The sequence below is a fragment of the Falco rusticolus genome, chromosome 8 (assembly GCF_015220075.1).
Source record: "Falco rusticolus isolate bFalRus1 chromosome 8, bFalRus1.pri, whole genome shotgun sequence".
Taxonomy (NCBI): Eukaryota; Metazoa; Chordata; class Aves; order Falconiformes; family Falconidae; genus Falco; species Falco rusticolus.
In genome coordinates, this window is record NC_051194.1 from 46,781,574 (window position 1) to 46,802,120 (window position 20,547).

General features: G+C 54.3%; 2 protein-coding genes across 2 annotated transcripts; both read left to right on the forward strand.

Annotated features, from left to right (window-relative positions):
• The first annotated feature begins 6,840 nt into the window (after positions 1–6,840).
• HOXD3 (homeobox D3) lies at positions 6,841–9,938 on the forward strand. Its single transcript, XM_037397863.1, has 2 exons — positions 6,841–7,374; positions 7,830–9,938. Exons 1-2 carry the CDS (start codon positions 6,879–6,881, stop codon positions 8,579–8,581), a joined length of 1,248 nt encoding a protein of 415 aa, XP_037253760.1. The 5' UTR covers positions 6,841–6,878; the 3' UTR covers positions 8,582–9,938.
• Positions 9,939–17,103: 7,165 nt separating this feature from the next.
• HOXD1 (homeobox D1) lies at positions 17,104–20,127 on the forward strand. The gene is made up of 2 exons (XM_037398032.1): positions 17,104–17,859; positions 17,998–20,127. The coding sequence occupies exons 1-2, from the start codon at positions 17,421–17,423 to the stop codon at positions 18,267–18,269; spliced, it is 711 nt and encodes a 236-aa protein (XP_037253929.1). The 5' UTR covers positions 17,104–17,420; the 3' UTR covers positions 18,270–20,127.
• The last annotated feature ends 420 nt before the right edge of the window (positions 20,128–20,547 follow it).

The following is a 20,547-nucleotide window of genomic DNA, read 5'->3' on the forward strand; positions in this document are numbered from 1 at the left end:
ACAGAGCAGGAGAAAACAAAAATTCGCGCAAGCCAGCGAGCGCCTTTCGGCCAGAGCAGCGCTCCTGCGGAGCTGCCCCCGGCGCAGGCTCTCGGCGGCAGCCGGTCCCAAATACCTCCTCTTTCTCCGCCGGGAATTTCTGCGCCCTGGGATCATCCCGCGGAATTCACCTTTTCCCCGGCTGCGCAGGCCCCGCAGGGCGCGTAAGTGCGGAGCGGAGCGGCGCGGAGCTCCGCGCGAGGAGAGAAGGCTCGGCAGTGCGGCCGGGCGGGCCGGGCCGGGGCCGGGGCACGGGGCGGGGGGCGGCCCGTCCCACCGGGCCCGGTGCGGCAGCCCCGCTGCGCGGGGGCGCGGGCGGCCGCGGGGAGCGCGCCAGCCTCGGCCCCGGCGAGCTGCTCCTGCGATCACGTGGGCGAATATGCCTGTATTTTAAGGCAGTGGCTATATTTCTGATTATAAAGGGGTTTCTCCCGCTTGCCCCCAAAATTCATCAATGGCCGCACGATTTAGAACCAAAACAGAACACGAGCCGGCCAATTGCTGCCTTTGGTTCCAGGAGGCTGATGGCTAAAGGGTTGTGTTGATTTTTTTTTCTTTTTTTTTTTTTTCCTAAGCCCAACAAATTCCGATTTCCACTCGCTCTCTTTTATTGGTAGTTGAGTTTGAGCCTCTTTGCGTTCTATCGGGAATTCTGGTGTATGGAAATGTCTGTAAAACCGCAAGATCAGGTTTAGGAGAGTATTGTCTGCAGACAAAGGGTGAAGGATATATTCTAAGAACTGCAAGCGCAGATGCTGAAAAGTGAGAAGCCCAGGTTTATGATAAATTGATACACAGGTAAGCAACTGCATGACAAAATGGGACCTTTAACCACAGGGGCTGCATTATCGCCTTTACTCAGAGACTGTCTGGAATTTGTTTGCAATCTCTGTCCATAACGGCTGCAAATGCATGGAGTGGTCTTCACCTCCTTGAACGTTTTAAGCTGTATCTTCTTTTTATTATGCTCTTTAAATAAAAAGCGGACTCCTTCCCAAAGGCTAGGGGAAGACGTTTACCCCTACCCTTTCCCCGATATTCGGTGGTTTCAGGAAGGGAATTGAAAATAAGCAAAGAAAGGAGGGAGAGACAACTTTGCTGGATGCTCCCGTTGCCAGAATAAGATTGAGCATCACGTTAACGCGTTGCCGTGGATAGCCGGGCAGGGGGTAGCCGTGTTGATTTGTAAAGGACGATTTAAAATAGGTTCATCAGTAATGTAGCCCCTACATAGGGTCTCTTAAATATTCCTGCCAAGCACCTTCCCGAACCTTTTCCCCTCGCCGTGCATTTGTGTTCCTCAGTGGCTGTTGTTTTCCTCCCCCAGTTGTTTTAGTGTGGATATTACCGGTACGCTCATGCCTTCGAGTTAACACACGCTGTTTGAAGCACGGCTTGATGTTTAGCTACCGAGAAGTTTCTTGCCCTGCATTTGTGCGGTTTGATCAATAAGACGGTGGGAAGATGCCTGGGGAGGGGGGAACTGGTGCCTCTCCGGGCGGCCTGGGGGGCTGGGAGCGGCCACACAGCCTCCCCGCATACATTTGCGGCTCAGCTCCCTCTTGGGCTGTTGCAACTGGCCCGGTTCTCCCAGGAGCGCCTGTTTCCACTGCCTGTGGCCTGCCTGGGGCCCGGCTGAACTCTCGGTTATGTTTGTTCGACAGCCCCCGCGTGCAGCCCGGTTTTGTGCTGGCGAGCAGGAGCGGGTGTAGGGCTGCCCGGACCCTGCCCGCCCCGAGCGACCCGGGCGAGTCCTCCGTGGGAGACAGGACAGGGAGCCTAGGGGCAGAAAGTTGGGGTGGGTTTTTTTTTTTCTTTCTGTTGCTTGTTGCTCTGCTCGATCAGAAGTTAAAAGCAGTGAACATTTTTCTTAGCTGTATGCCTCCAAGCTGCTGGCCTGCCAAGTTAGTCAGCTGAATCCAATTACTGCAAGCAGCATTTCATTTGGCTCGATGGAAGCACTCACTTATAACTTCACCTAAAATTTCAATAATACCTATATTGGGCCCACGCCTGAATAATCCTAAAGATTTCCCTGGGTTTAGCTCTGGCAACTTCTCCGAGGCCAGCTCTGCAGGAGCAGCGCTGGGAGCGGAACAAAACCCCGGTGTGCTCCTACTCCCCTCTCTCTCCGCAGAGCAAACTTTGGGGGCTCTCTCTCTGGCGCAGAAATCTCGATATTTGGCCAAGCTCTCTCCAAGTAAAGCGTGTCTAGAGCAGGAAGGCTATTGCTTCTAAGGTTGAGGAGCCGCTTCGGAAAGGGATGAGAAGTCGATAATTAATTAGGCACAAAATGAAAACTTACCGTGTAATCAACAGCGGCTAACAATGACTTGGTTTGCAATGTTATGATCTCTCCGCTCAAGGGCTAAGGTGCAACCCAACTTATGCTGCTTTCATACACCCTGTAAAGTGTGCTCTTTCTAATGAACTCTCTTGAAAAAAAAAAAAAAAAAAGCACTTAAAGTTGACGTACGCCCACGTGAATATATTATATAAGACGTTACCGGGACAGGCCTGGGCCAAGAACCTGAGCGAGCATCATGTGTAATCATGAAGCTCCACTTCCCTAACTCCAGTTTGCCAGCATAAATTAAGGTGATTTGGAGGGGGAATGTAGCATCCTACTGGGTTTGGGTAAGGAGCGAGAAGACTTGGTGGAAAGTTGTAAGGTCTGTTGTGTTGTGAGCTATTGGAGGCGCTTCCGTTGGTTGTTCATTAAGTGGTGAGTTATTGCTGTACGAGCCAAAGGTCATTTCAAAGGCTTATGGTGGCTAGAAATCGTCTTTATAATGACCTGGGCTCCTTTGTGGGGGATTTTCTGGCACTCTTAAGTTGTTGAAGTCCTGAGTCGACACGTTACACAGCCAAACGCAAAACGCTCATTTCGAGCCGCGAAAATTTTCGGCGCATTTTCGGCGCTGGGGTTTCTTCGTTTGTCTTTCTGTCTTAACCGGGGCCTTGGGGGAGGAAGGGAGAGAGACCCGCGGTATCTCCGTTTCCGCGGAGCGCTCCGCGGGCGGCGGGTGCGGCGGGTGTGGCCGGCGATGGAGCGCCCGTCCCCCCCCGTGCGCTGCTTCTCCGCGCCCCGGCCCGGCCCGGCCGCTGGGGAGGCGGGCGCAGCTCCGCGGCCGGTGCGCGGGGCCCGGCGGAGTGGCCGCCGCAGGCCGTCCTGCCCGGGTCCGATCCGCAGCCGGTGTATCTTGCTCGTTTGTTTGCTCCCCGCCACTCTCAAAAGCGCTATTACTAAATGAAGAGAAACGTCTGCCCTTTGTCTGGTAAAAGACCTGGCACGGATGCAGAGACACGGTGAGGGGCTGCGGACGAGGTGTGCATTTATTAACAAAGTCGTAAGGAAGAAAGTCCAAAACAAAGCAGTTTCCGCTGAGAGTTCTCAATTCTATTGCAGGTCCGTGCCCACGGATTATCCAAAGGAACCTGAAGATCCTACCCACACAGTTAAAGTCAAAAATCAAGAAAAAACATAAGTGTGGTGAGTTCTCTGAATTTCCTTTTCCATCCACGTCTCTCGCTTCCCCGGGCGCGATGGGCCCCTAGCAGGGTGCGCCGCCGTGGCCCGGCCGCCGGCCCGCCGAGCGGGGAGCGGGGAGCGCCGGCGGGGCTGAGCCCGGCGCCGCAGGGTCCCGGGGTGCCGCTGCCCGCCACGCCAAGTAACTAAAGCCCCGCTGGAAGCAGCCCGTGCTCGGAGGAAGCCCAGCCCGGCCGGGGAGCAGCCAAACCCTAGACCCAGCCGGTGGCTCTGGCGAGGGCTCCGTAGCCGGTTTGAGAGGCCCCAGTGCCCTCTCTCAGCACCCCCAGAGGCGAGACACCCCCCGGCTCAGGCGCAGCCACAGCGGTGGGTGCCGGCTGCTCGCCCGGGGCAGAGGCTCCCCATGGCCCGGCTCCCCTGCCCCAGCCCGGCGCGGCAGCCAAGTCCGCCGGCGGCTCCGGCGCTTTCCTTATATACGGGGCTGCCGCGGGCCGGCGGCCGGGAAACGTCCCGAGCGGGGGATTCTTTTGCCGGGCTCCCTCCTACGCGCCGGCTGCTTTGCACTTCTGAAAGTGCCGGGGCTTGGGAAGTGTTTTCCTTTTCATTCCTGGCCGGAGCGTTTACTGCCACGGCGCTAGCAGTCATAAATTTTGTTACAAACCGCAATGACAGGTGCATTGATATGCACCCTGAGAGCTCCGGCTGCTTTAATAACCGTTCCACTGGCCGTTCTCACCGCCTCTTATTTATTCGGTATCATATTAGATATTGATCCTAAGCAGAATTAAGTGTAGTGGAAGTTTTAGTAGAGAGCTGCTTAATATGAACGTGTTGGGAGGAAAGCGACTGGCAGCGCTGGGCCGGTGGCAGTGTAGGCTCCCGCTGCCCCCCAGACAGAGCCGTGAGGGGGTCGGTAACCTCCAAAAGCGCTGGAACCAGTGGTGGGACAAAAAGCCCCATTATGGTGTGCAACGCCTAACAGTTCAGATGAGGTTAAACTTTCTGGAGAGGAGGAAGGGAAATCTGAAACACAGACATGGATACTTTGCGGCTTCCTACCCTCGGTGCCTCCAAGCCCACCTCCCACGGCTCGGCCTCACCATTTGGATGTCACTTCCCCCCCACCCCCCTGCTCCCCCTCCTCGGAGGCTGTTTCTGGCCAAATCACCAAGTGTTGAGCCCCTGCTTTGGTGTCACCTATAAAAACATCACCCCGGGCCTTACACTCCTGGAAAAATCAAACCCTGGAAAGGTCTGTCTTGCTCCCTCTCCCTCTTTCTCTCCCTCTCTCTCTTTTTAAGATCTAAAGATGAGCCACCAAACAGTTGAGCATTGTCCATGTGATTTATGGCCCATAGCCTCCTTTTTAGGTTCAAGCAGAGTTCACAAGCAGTTGGTATTTCAGAAAAGAAATAAGGCTTTTAACAGCTTAACAGCAATATTCTTTCTTAAGATTCTGCGTATTCTTTTGGGAACTATATTTCACAAGGCACATAAAAGCCTACGCTTAAGGCGGTGTTGTGCTAACAAAAGTCCTCAGTCCAGACCGCTCCCGAAAATGTAGATGACAGAAATGGAAAAAGAGACAGTTATTTTGCACAGAAATTCTTTCAAGACTCATCAAGATTATCACAGCGTGTTAAAACTCATCTGAATCGCCATCGTCTATTTCCATAGATTTTTTTTTTAACTCAGATTTTCCAGGAGAGGAAAATAGCTCTTTCCCCATTTCTGTCAGCTTCGCAGATCATCCCAAGCTTTTGTTCAGGGAAGAAAAGGACCCCAGCAGTTCGTAACTGGGGATAAACGGCCGAGAGCGGCCGCGGATCGCAGCTCGCTGAGGTTATTGAGTTAAACAGACGTGTTTCCCGGTGAATTTTAGAGAACAGGTCAGCGGTATTTGGCGATACCAATTGCTGCGGGAGAAAGCAGTACCCTGGCAGTATAGGCTGGACTCTGTCGGTATAGGCTGGAGAATGGTAATTATCGGACACTGTTCAAAAAATTTTAGCTGCTCTTCTCTGGTATGTTAATAGGCTTAAACCCTGAAGAAATACAACGAACCCCTAAGATACGTTGAGTTACAGACTTACATTGCCAGGTGAAGTACGTGTTAATTTCAAATTTACTAAAAATGTCGTAGAAAGCCCTTATTCGACAAGAAAAATAAGAACAAGGAATATTGAAAAGCCGCAACAAAATTGCAGAACAGTTTCTATCTTGCATCAAGCTCAGAGAAGTTTCGGGAGCGGCAAAGGGAAAGGTAACAGCACCCTTCCCCAAAACATCTGCCCTAAGAGGACTATGCGCTTTCGGTCTGAGCAGCCCCGTCGGGGGGCCAGGGGGGCAGGGAGGGGAGCGCCGTAAGTTTGCAGCTAGAAAAAGAAGAGAAATCCCTAAAAACGATCTTCAGTGTCTCAGGTTCTTTATACTGGGGAAAAAGAAAGGGGACGAGAAACGTTGGGTGAGGGAATTTAATTCATCACGGAATTAAAATAGGGGAGCTGACCTGCGACTTCCTTTATAGTGCAAAGTGAAGGGAGTGAATGGCGCCGGTTATATTTTAACTCCGGAGGAATCCGGGGGAAAGAAGGAGGGCGGGTTTACAAAGGGGACGGGGTTTCTCTGCCTCTGCTAGGCCACAGCCCGGGCTCAATCCATCATGTCAGCCGTGCGCGGCCGTGCGCACGCGTGCCGGCCGGGCGGGCAAGGGGGCTCTCCGCCGGAACGGGCCGGTGGTCCCCGGGGACGCCACCCAGCGTGGCCCCGCATTGCGCTCTGAGAGCCCTTGCCTGCAGCCGCGGGGGCCGGTCCAGCGAAACCCGTGCGGGAACGGTCCAAAGACAAAACAAAGCAAGAAAACATCCCTCAAAAAGTGGCCTCTAGGAAGTCCAGCCAGTGTGGTGTTTCCCCCCGTCTCCCCCCAGCAGCATTTCTCTTGGGTGGCTCCTTCCCTCCTGTGCCCTGTTCTCTTCCTGGTGTGCCCCGGTTTGCACTGGCTCTTGCCGGCTGACCCTCTTCCTTCCCTGGTGTCCCTTGCTCCCTCCTTGGCAACTCTGGTCCTTCCCTGGTGTCCCCTGCTCCTTCCTTGATGACTCCCGGTCCCTCCCTGCTGTCCTCCGGTCTCTCCCTGGTGCCCTGCTCCTTCTCCGCTGCCCCTGCTCCCTCCCCACTGCCCCCGGGCCCACCGGCCCAGCCGAGGCTGGAGGTGCTGGGGTGCTTGGGGGCCGGCCCGGCCGCTCCCAGCCGGCGCCCCCCACTGAAGGTCTCTTTTGTGTCCCCGTTGTCCCCCTCCCCAGGTGGCTGCGAGTGGCCCGGGCCGACGACGTGAAGCGCGGGGCGGCGGTCAATGTTATTTGAGCGGGGGCCGCGGGCCTCGGCGATCGCAGAGCGGAGGATGCAGAAAGCCGCCTACTACGACAACGCGGGGCTCTTCGGGGGCTACACCTACAGCAAGGCCGACGCCTACCCCTACGGCGCGGCCCACCAGCCCTACGGCCAGGCTGGCCTGGACGGCGAGTACCCCGGCTCCGCCTGCTCCGTCCAGGGCTCGGCGCCTGGCCGCGCCCCGGCCCACAAGGGCAGCGAGCTGAGCGGCAGCTGCATGCGGACGGCCGGGGGCGGGCCCGGGGGCAGCCAGCCCCCGGGCATCGGCGAGCAGCAGCCCTCGGCGCTGCCGCCCTCCTCCCCGCCCAATCCCCCTCCCAGCGCACCCCCTCCGAAAAAAGCCAAGGGGGGGCCCAACTCCTCGGGCTCGGCCACCGCCACTCTCAGCAAGCAGATATTCCCCTGGATGAAGGAGTCCCGGCAGAACTCCAAGCAGAAAAGCACCTGCGCCCCCTCAGGTAGCCCAACACCCCCGCCTCAGCCCATTGCCCGTCCGGGGAGCCGGGCTGAACCCCTCGGGCTGAGTCCCATGGCCCTGCGCCTTGTTCCCTGCTCCTCCCGCTGCCATCGCCTCTCCGCCCCGCTCGGGGGTCCCCGCCCTGCCGGGCGCTGCAGGTGGGGCAGGCTGGGGGGTCCTGCCGCGCTCCCCCTGCCAGCCCAGCGGCGGCAGGCGCGGCCCCGACGGGTCCCGGCAGCGCCTGGACGGGCGGTCGCTGGGAGCCCCTGGGGGAGGCAGCTGCGGGGTGGTGGTGGGTGTATGCCGGGCAGGGACGGATGCAGCACCGCCCCCGGGCCCCCTGGCTCCCCTCCCCGGGTGCCGGCAGAGCGCGAGAGGGCGGCGGGGCTCCGGGGGACCCCGGGGGGGGGGGGCCTTCGGGGGGGACCAACGGCTCTTTGTGCCTCTTCCCCGCAGGAGAGAGCTGCGAGGACAAGAGCCCCCCCGGGCCGGCCTCCAAGCGGGTGCGCACAGCCTACACCAGCGCGCAGCTGGTGGAGCTGGAAAAGGAGTTTCACTTCAACCGCTACCTGTGCCGGCCGCGCCGGGTGGAGATGGCCAACCTGCTCAACTTGACCGAGCGGCAGATCAAGATCTGGTTCCAGAACCGCCGGATGAAATATAAAAAGGACCAGAAAGCCAAAGGCATCATGCACTCCCCCGTCGGACAGTCCCCAGACCGCAGCCCCCCCCTGAGCGGCCCAAACCACGTCGGCTACTCCAGCCAGCTCCCCAGCGTCAACAGCCTCAGCTACGACGCGCCCTCGCCCACCTCCTTCGCCAAATCCCAGCAGAGCATGTACGGGCTGGCCGCCTACACGGCGCCGCTGAGCAGCTGCCTGCCGCAGCAGAAGCGCTACGCGGGCGCGGAGTACGACCCCCACCCCATGCAGAGCGGCGGCGGCGGCTTCGCCAACCCCAGCCTGCAGGGCAGCCCCGTCTACGTGGGGGGCAACTTCGTGGACTCCATGCCGGCCTCGGGCCCCATGTTCAACCTGGGGCACCTGCAGCACCCCTCCTCCGCCAGCGTGGACTACAGCTGCGCCGCCCAGATCCCCGGCGGCCACCACCACGGACCTTGCGATCCCCACCCCACCTACACGGACCTGTCCTCTCACCACACCTCTCAGGGACGGATGCAGGAGGCGCCCAAGCTCACGCATCTGTAGCGGGGCAGCGGCCGGCGGGGCCCGCTCCCCTCTCCATTACCTCATTTTTTCTGACGGGACAGTGTTACTTTGCTCTCGAGTGCCAACAGTATTAGTGGATTTGTCTCCCCTAGCAGCTCCTCTCTTTCTTCCGCAGCCCCGAGTAGGTCCGTGAGCAGGAGCCTTTCTCTTAGAGCTGTTTTAAGCATGACAGTGCAATATACTGCAAACCGAGGGACTGATAAGCTGGTAATGATGTACTTGAAGGTAAGTCTTAGAGATGCTGTAGTGTTAGCAGCCGTCATGCTGAGGTGTGTTAGACCAGGCGTGAGCGGTGGGAACTCGCCCGCGCGTAAGCTTATTTCAGAGAAGTTAATTTATGAATTCTTCCGTAACGTAAGGATCGCATCGGACTAAATGATATGTATTTATTATTTTAAGCGAGACATTTTTGTATCACTGATTATTTATCCTCGTCTTAATGTATTTATGTGGGTATTTGTAGAGTTTCTTCACCAGTACTTCGAGAGAGCGATTCAGGTCCGTGGTGACTGACATTTCACCTATTTAGTATATTCGGTCTGAGCTAGTTGAGAGAGTAGTCTTGAACAGTTGTAACAGTGGCTGGTGTTTGTAGTTTATGTAAGGGTTAAGTAAGACAGCAAGTCGTGAGTCATTAATAGAGTAAAACAAACTGTGGCATCACACAAAGAGCCGTTACACTTTAAAAGAAAATATCGAAAGTATTTTTAAAGTATTTATTTCTAACCGGCTGGCCCCACTCGAGCGCCTCGGTGGCTTGGCTGGCAGCAGGCTCGGCCGGGTGAAGCCACCTTTGTGGCTGGAAGCGCAGCCGCTTTGAGGAGGTGACCTACAAAGTGGGGCGCTTGGCCATCTTGTTTCAGATCAAATCCTGCATACGAAAACCTCGGTGAGGTTAACATATATTTATTGACTGGGTATCTGTCGCACATATTATTATTTCAGTGGGCTATTTTATTATTATTTTTTTTTTAATTACACTCTGGCTATCTGAAATAGGAAAGGAATTAGAAGCTTAGAACGCAAAAAAAAAAAAAAAATTAGAAACCCTCTGATAGTGCTAATTTCATTAGGGTCTCCATGGCAATCCGCGCAGCAGCTGCTGCCTCCTTTGTTATTTATACTGTTGTCTTTATAGTAACCATAAATCAATTTTTTAGACATCTTTCGAAGCCCGAGCTTTTCCTCTTGTTTTTCATAAAAATAAACTTTGAAAGAAAATTGACAATCAGATACACGCAGCCGAAGGGGAGTCGCCGAGGCAAGGGGGGTGCGGGCAGCGGCCGGGAGGTGCTGCCGCACTCCCCGGCGCTTGGCCAGGACCGTCCCGTCCCCTCTGGCCGCGGCAGAGGGGCACCGCTGCCTCTCTGCCACCAACGGGACAGTTAACATGGGGGTGGGGTGAGGTGGGGACAGAGAAAAAAAAGAAAAAAGGATCGATGCTGTGAACCCTCGTGTTTCCTCCTCTCTAGTTACACGGCTGTGTTGAATCCCTCGCTGGATTTACAGAGATACTTCTTTTGTAAACGTTGTCATTAAAGTCTCTTCCTGACGGTACATGTCGCTCTGAGAAGACTATTCTTATCTCTTTCTAAAAGTGTCGAGTTAAAGATTAATCCGAACCTCTGTATTCCCCACCAAACCATCTGACGCGCCACTTCCCAGTTTGACAAACACTGCAGCTCCTACTCCATTCTCTAATGACAGGACCTGGCATTCCTCTTGTGAGAAATATTTTAACTTCTCCAATTCTGGTCAACACAGACAAGTTTTCTTTCTTTTATTTTCTTCTTTTCTTTCTCCTCCCTGCTTTCTTTCTCGTCTTCTGGTATTTATATTTGGCTGGACAGTAACGATTCAAAATATTACTTAGGGTTTTATTTCCCCCTCTGTGCTATTTTAACAATGTCGTGCTACATTGAGAAGTGTATCTTTCGTTTAATTTCACTTTTACCCAAGCAAATTTGGATATATGTGTTGTAGGTCTGTAAACAAAACAGAACAGAATAAAGTGCTTTGTTCGGAGACATATTTTAACCATTTTGAGCCCTAAAATTGTTTTCTATGGAAGTTTTCACACAAATTGTTAGAAGCTCCATCCAGGAGTAAACAAAACATACAAACAATGCAAAAAGTAAGGCTAAACACCACTTGTGAATTATACTTCTATAATATTCCATAAATATATATATATATCTCTATGTTTGTATCTCCAAAACTTTCTGTAATCAATGTACCCATGACTGAAATTGTCCATGTAGGGTTTCATGTGTGTTCTTGAAAAGACAGTCTGTTTTGCATCACCTGCCTCTATCTTCGAAACAGCAAGGCACTACCATTTCTGCAGGGCTGTCCCTGGTGTAACCCGATGTGCTTTTCCCAAGTGTTCCCCACCTTCACGCTCTATAGGCTGTTCTTCAGTGTTTGCTCTGACTTACACTATTAATTCTTAAATGTGTTAAGAAAGAAAAGGCCATTTATAGATAGCCCTTCCCCAGGCCTGAGGAAGAACCGGGTTTTGGAGGAATACTGATCACAAACACGGTGTTACGACGCACACTGCCCTGAATTATTTTCATAGTGCAGAAAGACAGGGTTTGCAGATTTGGCTTCCAGTGGGGGAGGAGGAGGAGCATGTGCGAGGGAGAATCTTCTTGTAAATAAATTCACTTTCTTCTCTGTGACTCTGGCAGAGGTGTCTCGTTTGTAATGCGATAGAAGTCCATGATGATAAACCTAATTATTAGAAGTAATGTTACTTTAGCGAGATTGCTGGCATTTTTACAATGTTTGTACAAGCATCAGCCATCTAGAGGAGAGAGACACTTTGGCACAAGCCAGACTTTTTCTTGGCCCATCATTTAAAACCCATAAATTATAAACAACCCCCTTTCACACTCAATAGGAACTCAGATCCTTTGCAACAGCATCTGATGTGATGAACTCCGGTCACCTATTTAAAACACAACTCATCAGCCAAGGCCAGGCCTGGGGCTGATCCCAGCCTTGCCTTTCTCTGCAAATGGGAGCTATAGCACCCCTTCCCCTCCTTCCCTGCTCCCTCTGCTCCAGACCCATAACGAGGTCACTGAGCCAGGGCCTCTAAGTGTTGGCAGTGCTGCAGCGGTGTCTGGGGTAGGGAGCTGCCGACAGCACTGGCTGAGAGGTGTCAGGTGCACTGAGCTTCAGCAAGGCCATGCAGGTTCTCCTGTTCAGATCAGCAGGTTTCAGGTCTCCACATGTTGGTTTGGCCCTTACAGCAGTCCACCATGGGTGGATAATGGGGCTGCAGCAGTTTCCCTGCAGCAAAAAGGACATGAGGCTCTAGTGTTCAGATGACGCTTGGTTAGCTCCATCCAGCCAATGCAGGGCTGAGCTGCCTCTTTGCACCCTGTTTCTTTTGAGGGGGGTCCCATCCATGTCCCTCTGTCTAAGGCCTAGTGAGCAGCATTGGGGCAGGGGAACCTAGGCAGGCACAGCCAGGGGTTCCCAGGGACGCCACTGTCTTGTGGGTGCCACTTGTGTGGGGCTGGGAAAAGAAAGGCAAATGCCACCTGCTCCATTAGCAAGCACTCCCTGGGCAGAGCACTTCAGGCTCCCAGTTCTGGTCCCTGGGCACCCCACATGGCTGCCACCATGGGACCCTGCCTGAGACACCCAGGGCTGCAGGCAGCCTTGCCCATGGGTGAAGATGAAGCAGCTGGCTGCACACCCAGAAGGCAAGGACAGGTGGGGTGCGGGCTGGCTGGGGGAGGCTGGCTAAGAAAGAGGGAGCCCACCAGTGTCAGCTAGAAGCCCCCTGGCTTTCTTGGGGACCAGCTGTGTCATTGTTGCTCCATGACAAGAAGTCTGAAAGTGGGATCCACTACTGGGGTCTCTGCACTCTTCCAGCCTTGTGGAAAGCCCTGTGGAACAACCTGCAGGATGGTCCACGCACAGAAGGGACTACTTGGAGAGGGAAAAAAGGGGGTCAAGGGACTGCCAGGGTGCTGCTGGAAGGGTGCCTTGTTGACAGCTGTTGGCTGGGGAGGGAGGGAAGGAGCTGCAGGTCATAATGCCACCTTTCTATGTGCCAGCCTGCCCTGCGTGCCAAGCGGCTGGATACAATGGCACCCAGTGAAGGCGCAGCGTGCTGCACAGCGGAGAGGCCCAGGCGTGCAGCATCACCACAGTAGACCTGCCTGGGAACAAAAGCTGGAGCCAGCCAGGCAGCACAAAGGGGTTGGTGCTGACGGGGCAATTAGGGCCGCAGTGGCTGGCTGCGCACCACGTGATGTTATATATTGATGAACCAGCTACCTCTGCTTTTAAAAGGTGCAAGATGGGCTGGACCAGAGCTCCATTGGCTGCAGCCACTTTCCGGGGACTAAGCAGCAGGTTTATGCCTGAACAGGCAATGGCTCTCCGTTCTCACGTGAGCAGCGGCAGTGGGTACAACGTGGTCCTTGCTAGGAGTGGGGCTGGTGGGGGAGGGAGAGGGCTGGCCCTATTAAGGGTCATCAATCACATGATGAGCACTTTTCACTGGACAGCGGTTCCTCCTACTTCTGCTAGGGCCTGAGCCAGCTGGGACTTGACCAGAAACCCTGGCCAGCAGAGGCAGAACCCAAAAGCCATGGAGTAACATGGCAGGTTGGGATCAAGCCCCTTTGTCACGGAGGCTGAGGTGCAAAAGGGAACACAGTGAGGTGTCCATGCCTGCACATCCCCAGGACTCTGCAGATGCTGCTCAGGAGCAGAGGTAGGCCTTTGTCTCCAACTTCAGAGCCCAGGGTCCTGAAGCTCCCTGAACTGCTCTGAGATGAACCCCAGAAAGGCTTAGCTGCAATGACTGTAAGCATAAAGCTGAACAAAATTAGCATGGATCTGTACTAGGCAGGATGAGGTCTTGTGGGTAAAAGTGATCCCGAATGTATAATTTGAACACTTGGGTTATTTTTTTCTTTATTTGCTGATGTGCAGTTTTTCTTGCAACAGCATAAGGTTTAAGAGAGGGTAGACAACCCTATGCTGAGTGAGGTGCATAACCTCGATCTTCCCTCCAAGGAACCTGGGCTACCTTTTAGGATCTCTGGAAGCAAGAAGGGCTAGGCAAAGCAGAAATCTTGGCTGCTGGTGCTTTGACACCTCTGTTTTATGCACAGCAGTGTGGCTTACCTCGATACCTCTGGGTTATCAATATGCATAATTTTTCCTTCCTACTAACTTCTCAGCCACTGAACAGGGCATTACGTGGCGCAGAGGCCTATGTGGAATTGCTCTTCTGGGCAAATCCTTACAGAAAGAGGGAGGGACTTTCCTCTTCTCTGTGTTTGTGCAGAGGATCTTTGTAGTTAATCACATGTACTGGGAGAGCAGAGGTCCCTGTCCCAGGCCTGCTGAAACTACCCCAGGGACAACCAGGACAGTGGAACTTGTGGCAGGGAAATATTGAGGGCAAAGGGAAACACACCTTCCTCAGGAGAGCACGAAGTGCCCTGCCTGCCTGCAAGGGCTGTGCTTGTGCTGGAACTGAGCCTGGCTCCCCCAGAGTGGCAGGATGATTCCTCTTCTTTGCCCTGGGGTCTCTGTACATCCCTGGTTTTATCCACTTTACAAAATAAACTCCCCAGAGCTTCTTCTTTTCTCATAGCCTTCCTCCCAGGGGCTTTTGATAGTTTGCCTGGGTTAACAGGGCCACCGCTTAAATCCTCGGTGTTTGCTTACCTCTCTTTGGGATGCTCACCCACACACTGGCTATCTTCATGCCATGGATGTACATCCATTCCTACGTATTGCTGAGAACCAGCTCTCCCTAGCTGGCAGTGTCATAGCAGCAGAGGGGCAAGGACAAGGTCATGCTTGAACCAGGCCTTCCATGTCATTTTCCTGAGGGCTGGGGAGGGATCTGTTGAATCTCCTATGTGTTAGTATTGTGACAAGCACAGAGGGTGGAGGCTTGCTCCAGAGAAGAAAGGCAACACGGTCCAACATCAAGAGGTCTCTGGCTCAGGGCTGCCACTGCTTTCAACACACACACTGTGCAAGCAGCCTCCCCAGGGCACTGCTGGTTAGTGTCTGCACCCAACAGGGCTCAGGGTTTTTTAGCTGGGCTTGTTCCTACATCATGTCTTAATTTCACAGTGGCTGTCAAAGGTTTTTCAGTGGCCCACGTGTTTCCAGAAGTGTGGTGGCACAGGAGTTGGTTTGGTCCATTGTTCTCACAGAGGTTTCTGCCCCAGCAGCTCCCCGGGCTCATGCCATCACTGCACTGCTTGCACAGATGTCCATAAAGCTCCCAGCCATTCTCAAATTGCCTTTGACAGCATTATGTTCCCCCCACTCTTCTTTTTAACCCACTGTTTTTCTTCCTCCTTTTGACACCCAGGGACTCTTTCCATTAGACTTCTTGCAAAAAACCAGCTGCAGTCACTCAGTTTTGTATCACTGGCAGTTAGCTATTTATGTCTGAACACTGTGAAATTCAGGAGCATAGAAAATTGCATCCCCCTCAAAAGCCAGAGCAGCAAGAGATTCTTTGCCTGTGTTTAGCCACTGATTTCCAATTTCCTCATCCTTAAACAGTCCTGCAAAAACAAACAGGTAACAAACAAGAAACTTGGTAATAGAATCCAGCTGGGTGAATGGAAAGATCTTATGCTGGTGTGAACATGGACAGCTCTTTTAGTGTTTAAAACACAGCTTTAGGTGTAATTAAACCAGTTGCAAACAGAAGACTCAAGTAAAGCAGCAGCCCTTCTCCAGAGCCAGTGCTGTCTGCTTCGCTGCAGGCAGGAGTTTTTTACAGCAGGGAAGACTGAAGAGCACAGATGCTCTCCTGCATGGACAGCCTGTCTCTGCTAAAGAGAAAGCCTGGTGTTCCTAGGCTTCTGTTTTGTCAGACGATGGTATTTTCTAAACTGCTGATTGCCATGGGTATGCTGAGCAAATTTGTATCATCCAGAATTCAACTGCTTCCTCAAAATGCAGGTTTCCTGACAAGGTGTATTTGATTAAAACTGTTCTAATTTATACCTGCATCCTCTGCAAATGAAAATGTAGGTGATCACCCATTATTACTGCAGTAGGGCAACACAGCTCAGAACAGTAAACAAGTCTGTGTCCGGAGAACAGCTAACTTCAGGTCTCTGAGCTTACAGCGGCTGCTCTGCCTGTAGACTCTGAGTTACAAGCACATTAAAGCAGTAATCTGTATAGCCAGCTTTTGCTCTGTAATAGTTGCTTTATAGCGGATGGGCTGGATGAGCTGGGGAGAAAGCGGGGCTGATAGAAGACTGTGTCGTTGGTTAGATGCATATACAGGGAAGTGCTCCTGTGTCCATGTGGGCTTGCATCTGCCTGTACCAGGGATGTGTCCTCTGCAGGAAAAAACGCCACCAGGCCTGCTTGGAAGCATTGTCTGGGCATAATGGTGGGCCAGCTGGGGCTGAGCTGCAGAGCACAAGTCTCCATGGGAAAGAGTTGAGGCTGAGTCCGTGAAATGGTCTGACTGCGTCTCCCCACGTCCCTTCTCTGCCATGAGTCAGACCTCTGAAATCAACAAAAGACCCAGAATTTTTCCTTCTCTGGGGAACCTGGCTGCCCTTGGGTGGTTGCACCATGTCTGGTCCTTGCAAAATTTGTGGCAGCGAGCAGCACTTGGCCAAGAGCTTATAGAGCTCTTTGGGCTATTGAGTGTAAGGCAGTAGATGACGGGCGAAGGCATTTCAATTTCATGCTTTTATTTAGAAAGAAAATGATTTTTTATAAGGTACCATCCTTGCATTTCCCAGCTGAGTCCACATCTACCTCCTAAACACTTAGATAGTTACACATCTAATTCAAAGCAGCATGATGTAGCCTTTCTTCATGTTCCTTGTCTGTCCAGTCCCCAGGCACCAAAGCCCAAGCATGCTTGCTCAGCACACCCTTTTGCTGTTCTGAACTGCTTTGACACATGGTTATCAGTTGATGACTTGGATGAAACCCATCATTATCCAAATCAAACATATGTATAGCTCAGACTGGATGGTCAAGCGTCACTTGGAGCCATTTAGGGAAAGATGATCACTTTCAGAGTCCAGGCTTCATAACCTCCGTGCCTGTTCCTGTTCTCTGCCGTTCTGGGGGGATGAAAGCCAAGAGAGAGAGCTGGAGGGTTTGGCTGGGCAGTGCAACTTGGTGCACTCTCTGCCGGCTGCAAACCCTCAGTAAACAATGCTGAATCGCCAAGGGAAAAATGAAAGCCCATTAACGGGGTGAGCCTGGGGATTCACTTTTGAGAGGCTGCAGAGCACTTATCTGATGGAACGAGACCATTAAGTGCCGCGAGGTGCAGCAGTCCCCCCCTCACCAAGGGTGCGGACAGCCTGGGGGTGCCTGCGCAGCCCGCTACTGCTCCGGCTGCTCCCTCGGGCTGCGGGGGCTCCCGTGGGAGCCTGCGGGGGCCTGGCCAGTAGCAGAGCAAGGGGAGGGGGCAGAGGTGGCCTGGGACGGGAGCCCCGGTAGCGGGAAAGCGCCGGCTCACCCACCCTCCAAACTCCCGGCTAGCGGCTCCGAAGTGCCCGGCGGCTCCGGCGAGTGCAGAGCGAGCGGCCCGTCGCGGGGAGGCCCCGAAGGGCTCGGGGGGCTGCCCGCCCGCAGCCCCCCGCCGGGCCTGGGCAGCCGGGCGTGGGCAGGGGAGCCCGCGGCGCCCGGGACCCCCGATGAAGGCTCCCCCCGCCGGGCTCCCATTGGCCGCGGGGCGGAACGTGCCGCCCCGCTCCCGGCCCTATATCAGGGCAGTATTGCCCCGGCGGGGCGCGGGGCAGGTGCGGGGAGGGGCGCTGCCCCGCGGGCCATGGACCTGGGGTACTTCCCCCTCGCCTGCCCGCCGGCGCTGTGCCGCGGGGCCCCGCAGCCCCCCTGCACCCGGCGGGGGGGCCGCGCCTTCCCGGCGCTGGGCACCGTGGCCAGCGCCGCGCCCTCCCCGCCGCCTGCCTGCGCCGGGGCGGTGGGGTGCCCGTCTGCCCCCGCCGCGGCGCCGAGCTGCGGCTACCGGCCGTCCCGCGGAGCGGGGCCGCCGGGCTACGCCACGTCCATTTTCCCCGGGAGCGGCCGCCCGCCGCCGCCGGCGGAGCCCGGCCGCCCCTGCCCCGGCGCGGGCGGTGGGGGGCCGCGGCGCCTCTCGCCCTGCCCCGGGGCCGCCCCCGCGCTCGGCTCCCCGGCCCCCGCGGCGGCCCCGGCGGCGCCCCGCACCTTCGAGTGGATGCGAGCGAAGCGGAGCCCGCCCGGGAGAAGTGAGTGGGGCGGCGGGGCGCGGGCGGGGGCTGCTCCCATCCCGGCTCCCCTCTGCCCTCCTCCTTGCCCCGGCCCCGACCCCCGCCTCGCTCCCTTCCCCTGTCCCCGCTGAAGCACGGTGTTTTTCGGCGTTGCAGGCTGCGCGGCGCCGTGCGGGGGGGAACCTCCCGCCTGCCCTGCACGCACCAGCTTCAGCACCCGGCAGCTCACGGAGCTGGAGAAGGAGTTTCACTTCAGCCGGTACCTGTCGCGGGCCCGCCGCCTCGAGGTGGCCCGCTCGCTGCGCCTCCGCGACGCCCAGGTGAAGGTCTGGTTCCAGAACCGCCGCATGAAGCAGAAGAAGCGGGAGCGGGAGGCGCTGGCCGCCCCCGCCGCCGCGCCCACGGGTGCCCCGGGCGGCCCCGCGTGAAGCCCCGCCGCCCCCCCGGGGGTCTGCGGGGCCGGGCGGGAAGTTGCGGCCGGCGGGGCACCCGAGGTGGCCTTTCAGGCGGGAGTGCGGCGATGCAGCTCCGCTGTTTTTTCTGTTGCAACTTATTTACAGTTTTATTTATGAGGATTCAGGGAACGGTGCCAGCCCCGAACGCTGCTGCTGAGTTTCGAGCCGGGCCGAGGAGGCAGCGGGTGGGCGCAGCTGGGAGCTAACGGGGGCTGCCGCTCCCTCTCTTTATGGGGGAGGGGGGGCTGCCCCAAGCTCCCGACCTCTTCTTCGTATTGCATTTAAAAAGAGATCCGCAGGCTCAGGCAGAGTTCACACAGAAGAGAGGGAGAAACCCCGAGAAGGCAGAGCAAAGGAGAGCAGGGAAGACTTCTTACGGGAAGGGGCAGGGATGGCCACTGCCACCAGTATGAGTCCAAGATCCCCTTTTGAAAAAAGTGCCCTTGTGTTCTGTCCTATCCTTCAAAAAATGCTGCAAAAAAAGAGGCTGTTTATGCTTGTATTTATTCCTCATTCGTTCCCATTCCTTTGCTGATGTGGCTGATTTAGTCCAAAATCTGTTCAGTAACTGTGAGGGAAAGTTTTAAAAGAAATAAAGTCATAGGAGGAACACCTCTTCCCATTCAAACTGCAGGGGTGCTGGGATTTTCCTTGAAGGGGCTGCCCATGACCGGGCATCTGCTGGCTCCCAGCACCTCTTGTGTGCCTGGGCAAGGACAAGACAACATAAAGCCTCTTACGAGCATCCAGGGCCAGGCTCTGAGATCATCCAGCTTTCGCAGGCTTGATTGTATCTTATGGTTAAAGAAATGCACCATATTAAATCAGTTTGCAACAAATCTTACCACAAGAAAAACCTCAAAGACCTGTTAAAGTGCAGAAAGATGCCTGGGTTTGACCACAGACCTCTGCCAGTGAAAGACCAAGAGGATTCCTGGATCTTTTACTTGGCGTACTTGTTCAAAAAGAGTGATGATGACTGATTCCTCCATGCAAGCGCAAAATTCACCAGTGATCCTCACTTCTCACAATTTTGTCTTTCCCAGAGATAAAATTCAGTATCAAAGTGGACAAAGGAGCCAAGTTTAGACTTTTCCTACCTGTGACTGGGAAAGCATAACACCAATGCAGAAAGGAATGACATCTGGATTTATGGGAATGTGATTTTATTTATCTGTGGCACAAAACTACTTTGGACAAGTCTCTGCTCTGGATTTCTCCTGGGTGTTGGACTTTAAGGTGCAGAACACATTGTAGCACCAGGGGAGATGGATCTCAGAGGATCTGTGACTGCTGCTGTTTGGAAGCCAGCCCCAGACACCAACATTTGTTGGTCTTTGTTGAATGCTTCCTGGGCAAAAGGAACAGAGAGAGCAGATGAAGGTGGAACTTTCAAATCAGCAAGTCCACGACATAAGGGATACTTATTCTCTATAGTACCTTCCATTCCCCAAGGCACCCTTCTGCTTACAGGCTTTTTTATGAAGATTTCTCTTCAGCCGAGGGACTGGGAAGCCACTGCTGATGGCAGCTTCAGCAGAGGTTAGTGGGAGCCCTGGGAAACAGTATGCTCCCAAAAGCTGGACAGGTACATTGGAATGATGCTGCGGCAGCAGGCTTACGGCTGAGCTAGGGCAGGAGGCCTCCTCGACAAGGAGATGGGTGCCCCCACAGTGAGCATCTGAGGGGGGGACCTCCCAAGACAGAAGTGTTTGGTTATGCATCATATCCTGACTGTACCTGGAAAGTACAATAAAGCTAGAGGCTCATGGTTGTGCATGCACACAGAGACATTTTTGTTCTGTATATGGTGTTATGGTTCATATCCCACTGGCTGGTTCACTTCATGGGTTATCACTGAAAAATTCTCAGGATAGAAGTACTCGTGTGAAACTAGTTGCATCCAGATTATGGGGTTTGCAGTTCTTTATTAAAGTAATGACACCAAACAGGCATACTGCAGGGTGATCATTCATTGCAAAGTAGGAAATAATATTTCTGCCATTTGTTTTGGAGAAGATGCTATTTAAAGTAGAATGAAGCAAAATCTGGTAGAATTAATGAAAATTCAAGTAAATCAAATCTGTTTTGCAAGCTGAATATTACACGCAAGTCAACTACTATCCAACCCTTTTCACTGTTTTTAAACTAAGTTTTTACCAAGTCTCCTGTTAGTACTCCTTGGTTTTTTTAAACAACAAATAAGCATAGACATGTAGCCAGAATAACCCATCTTTCTAAGAGCATATGG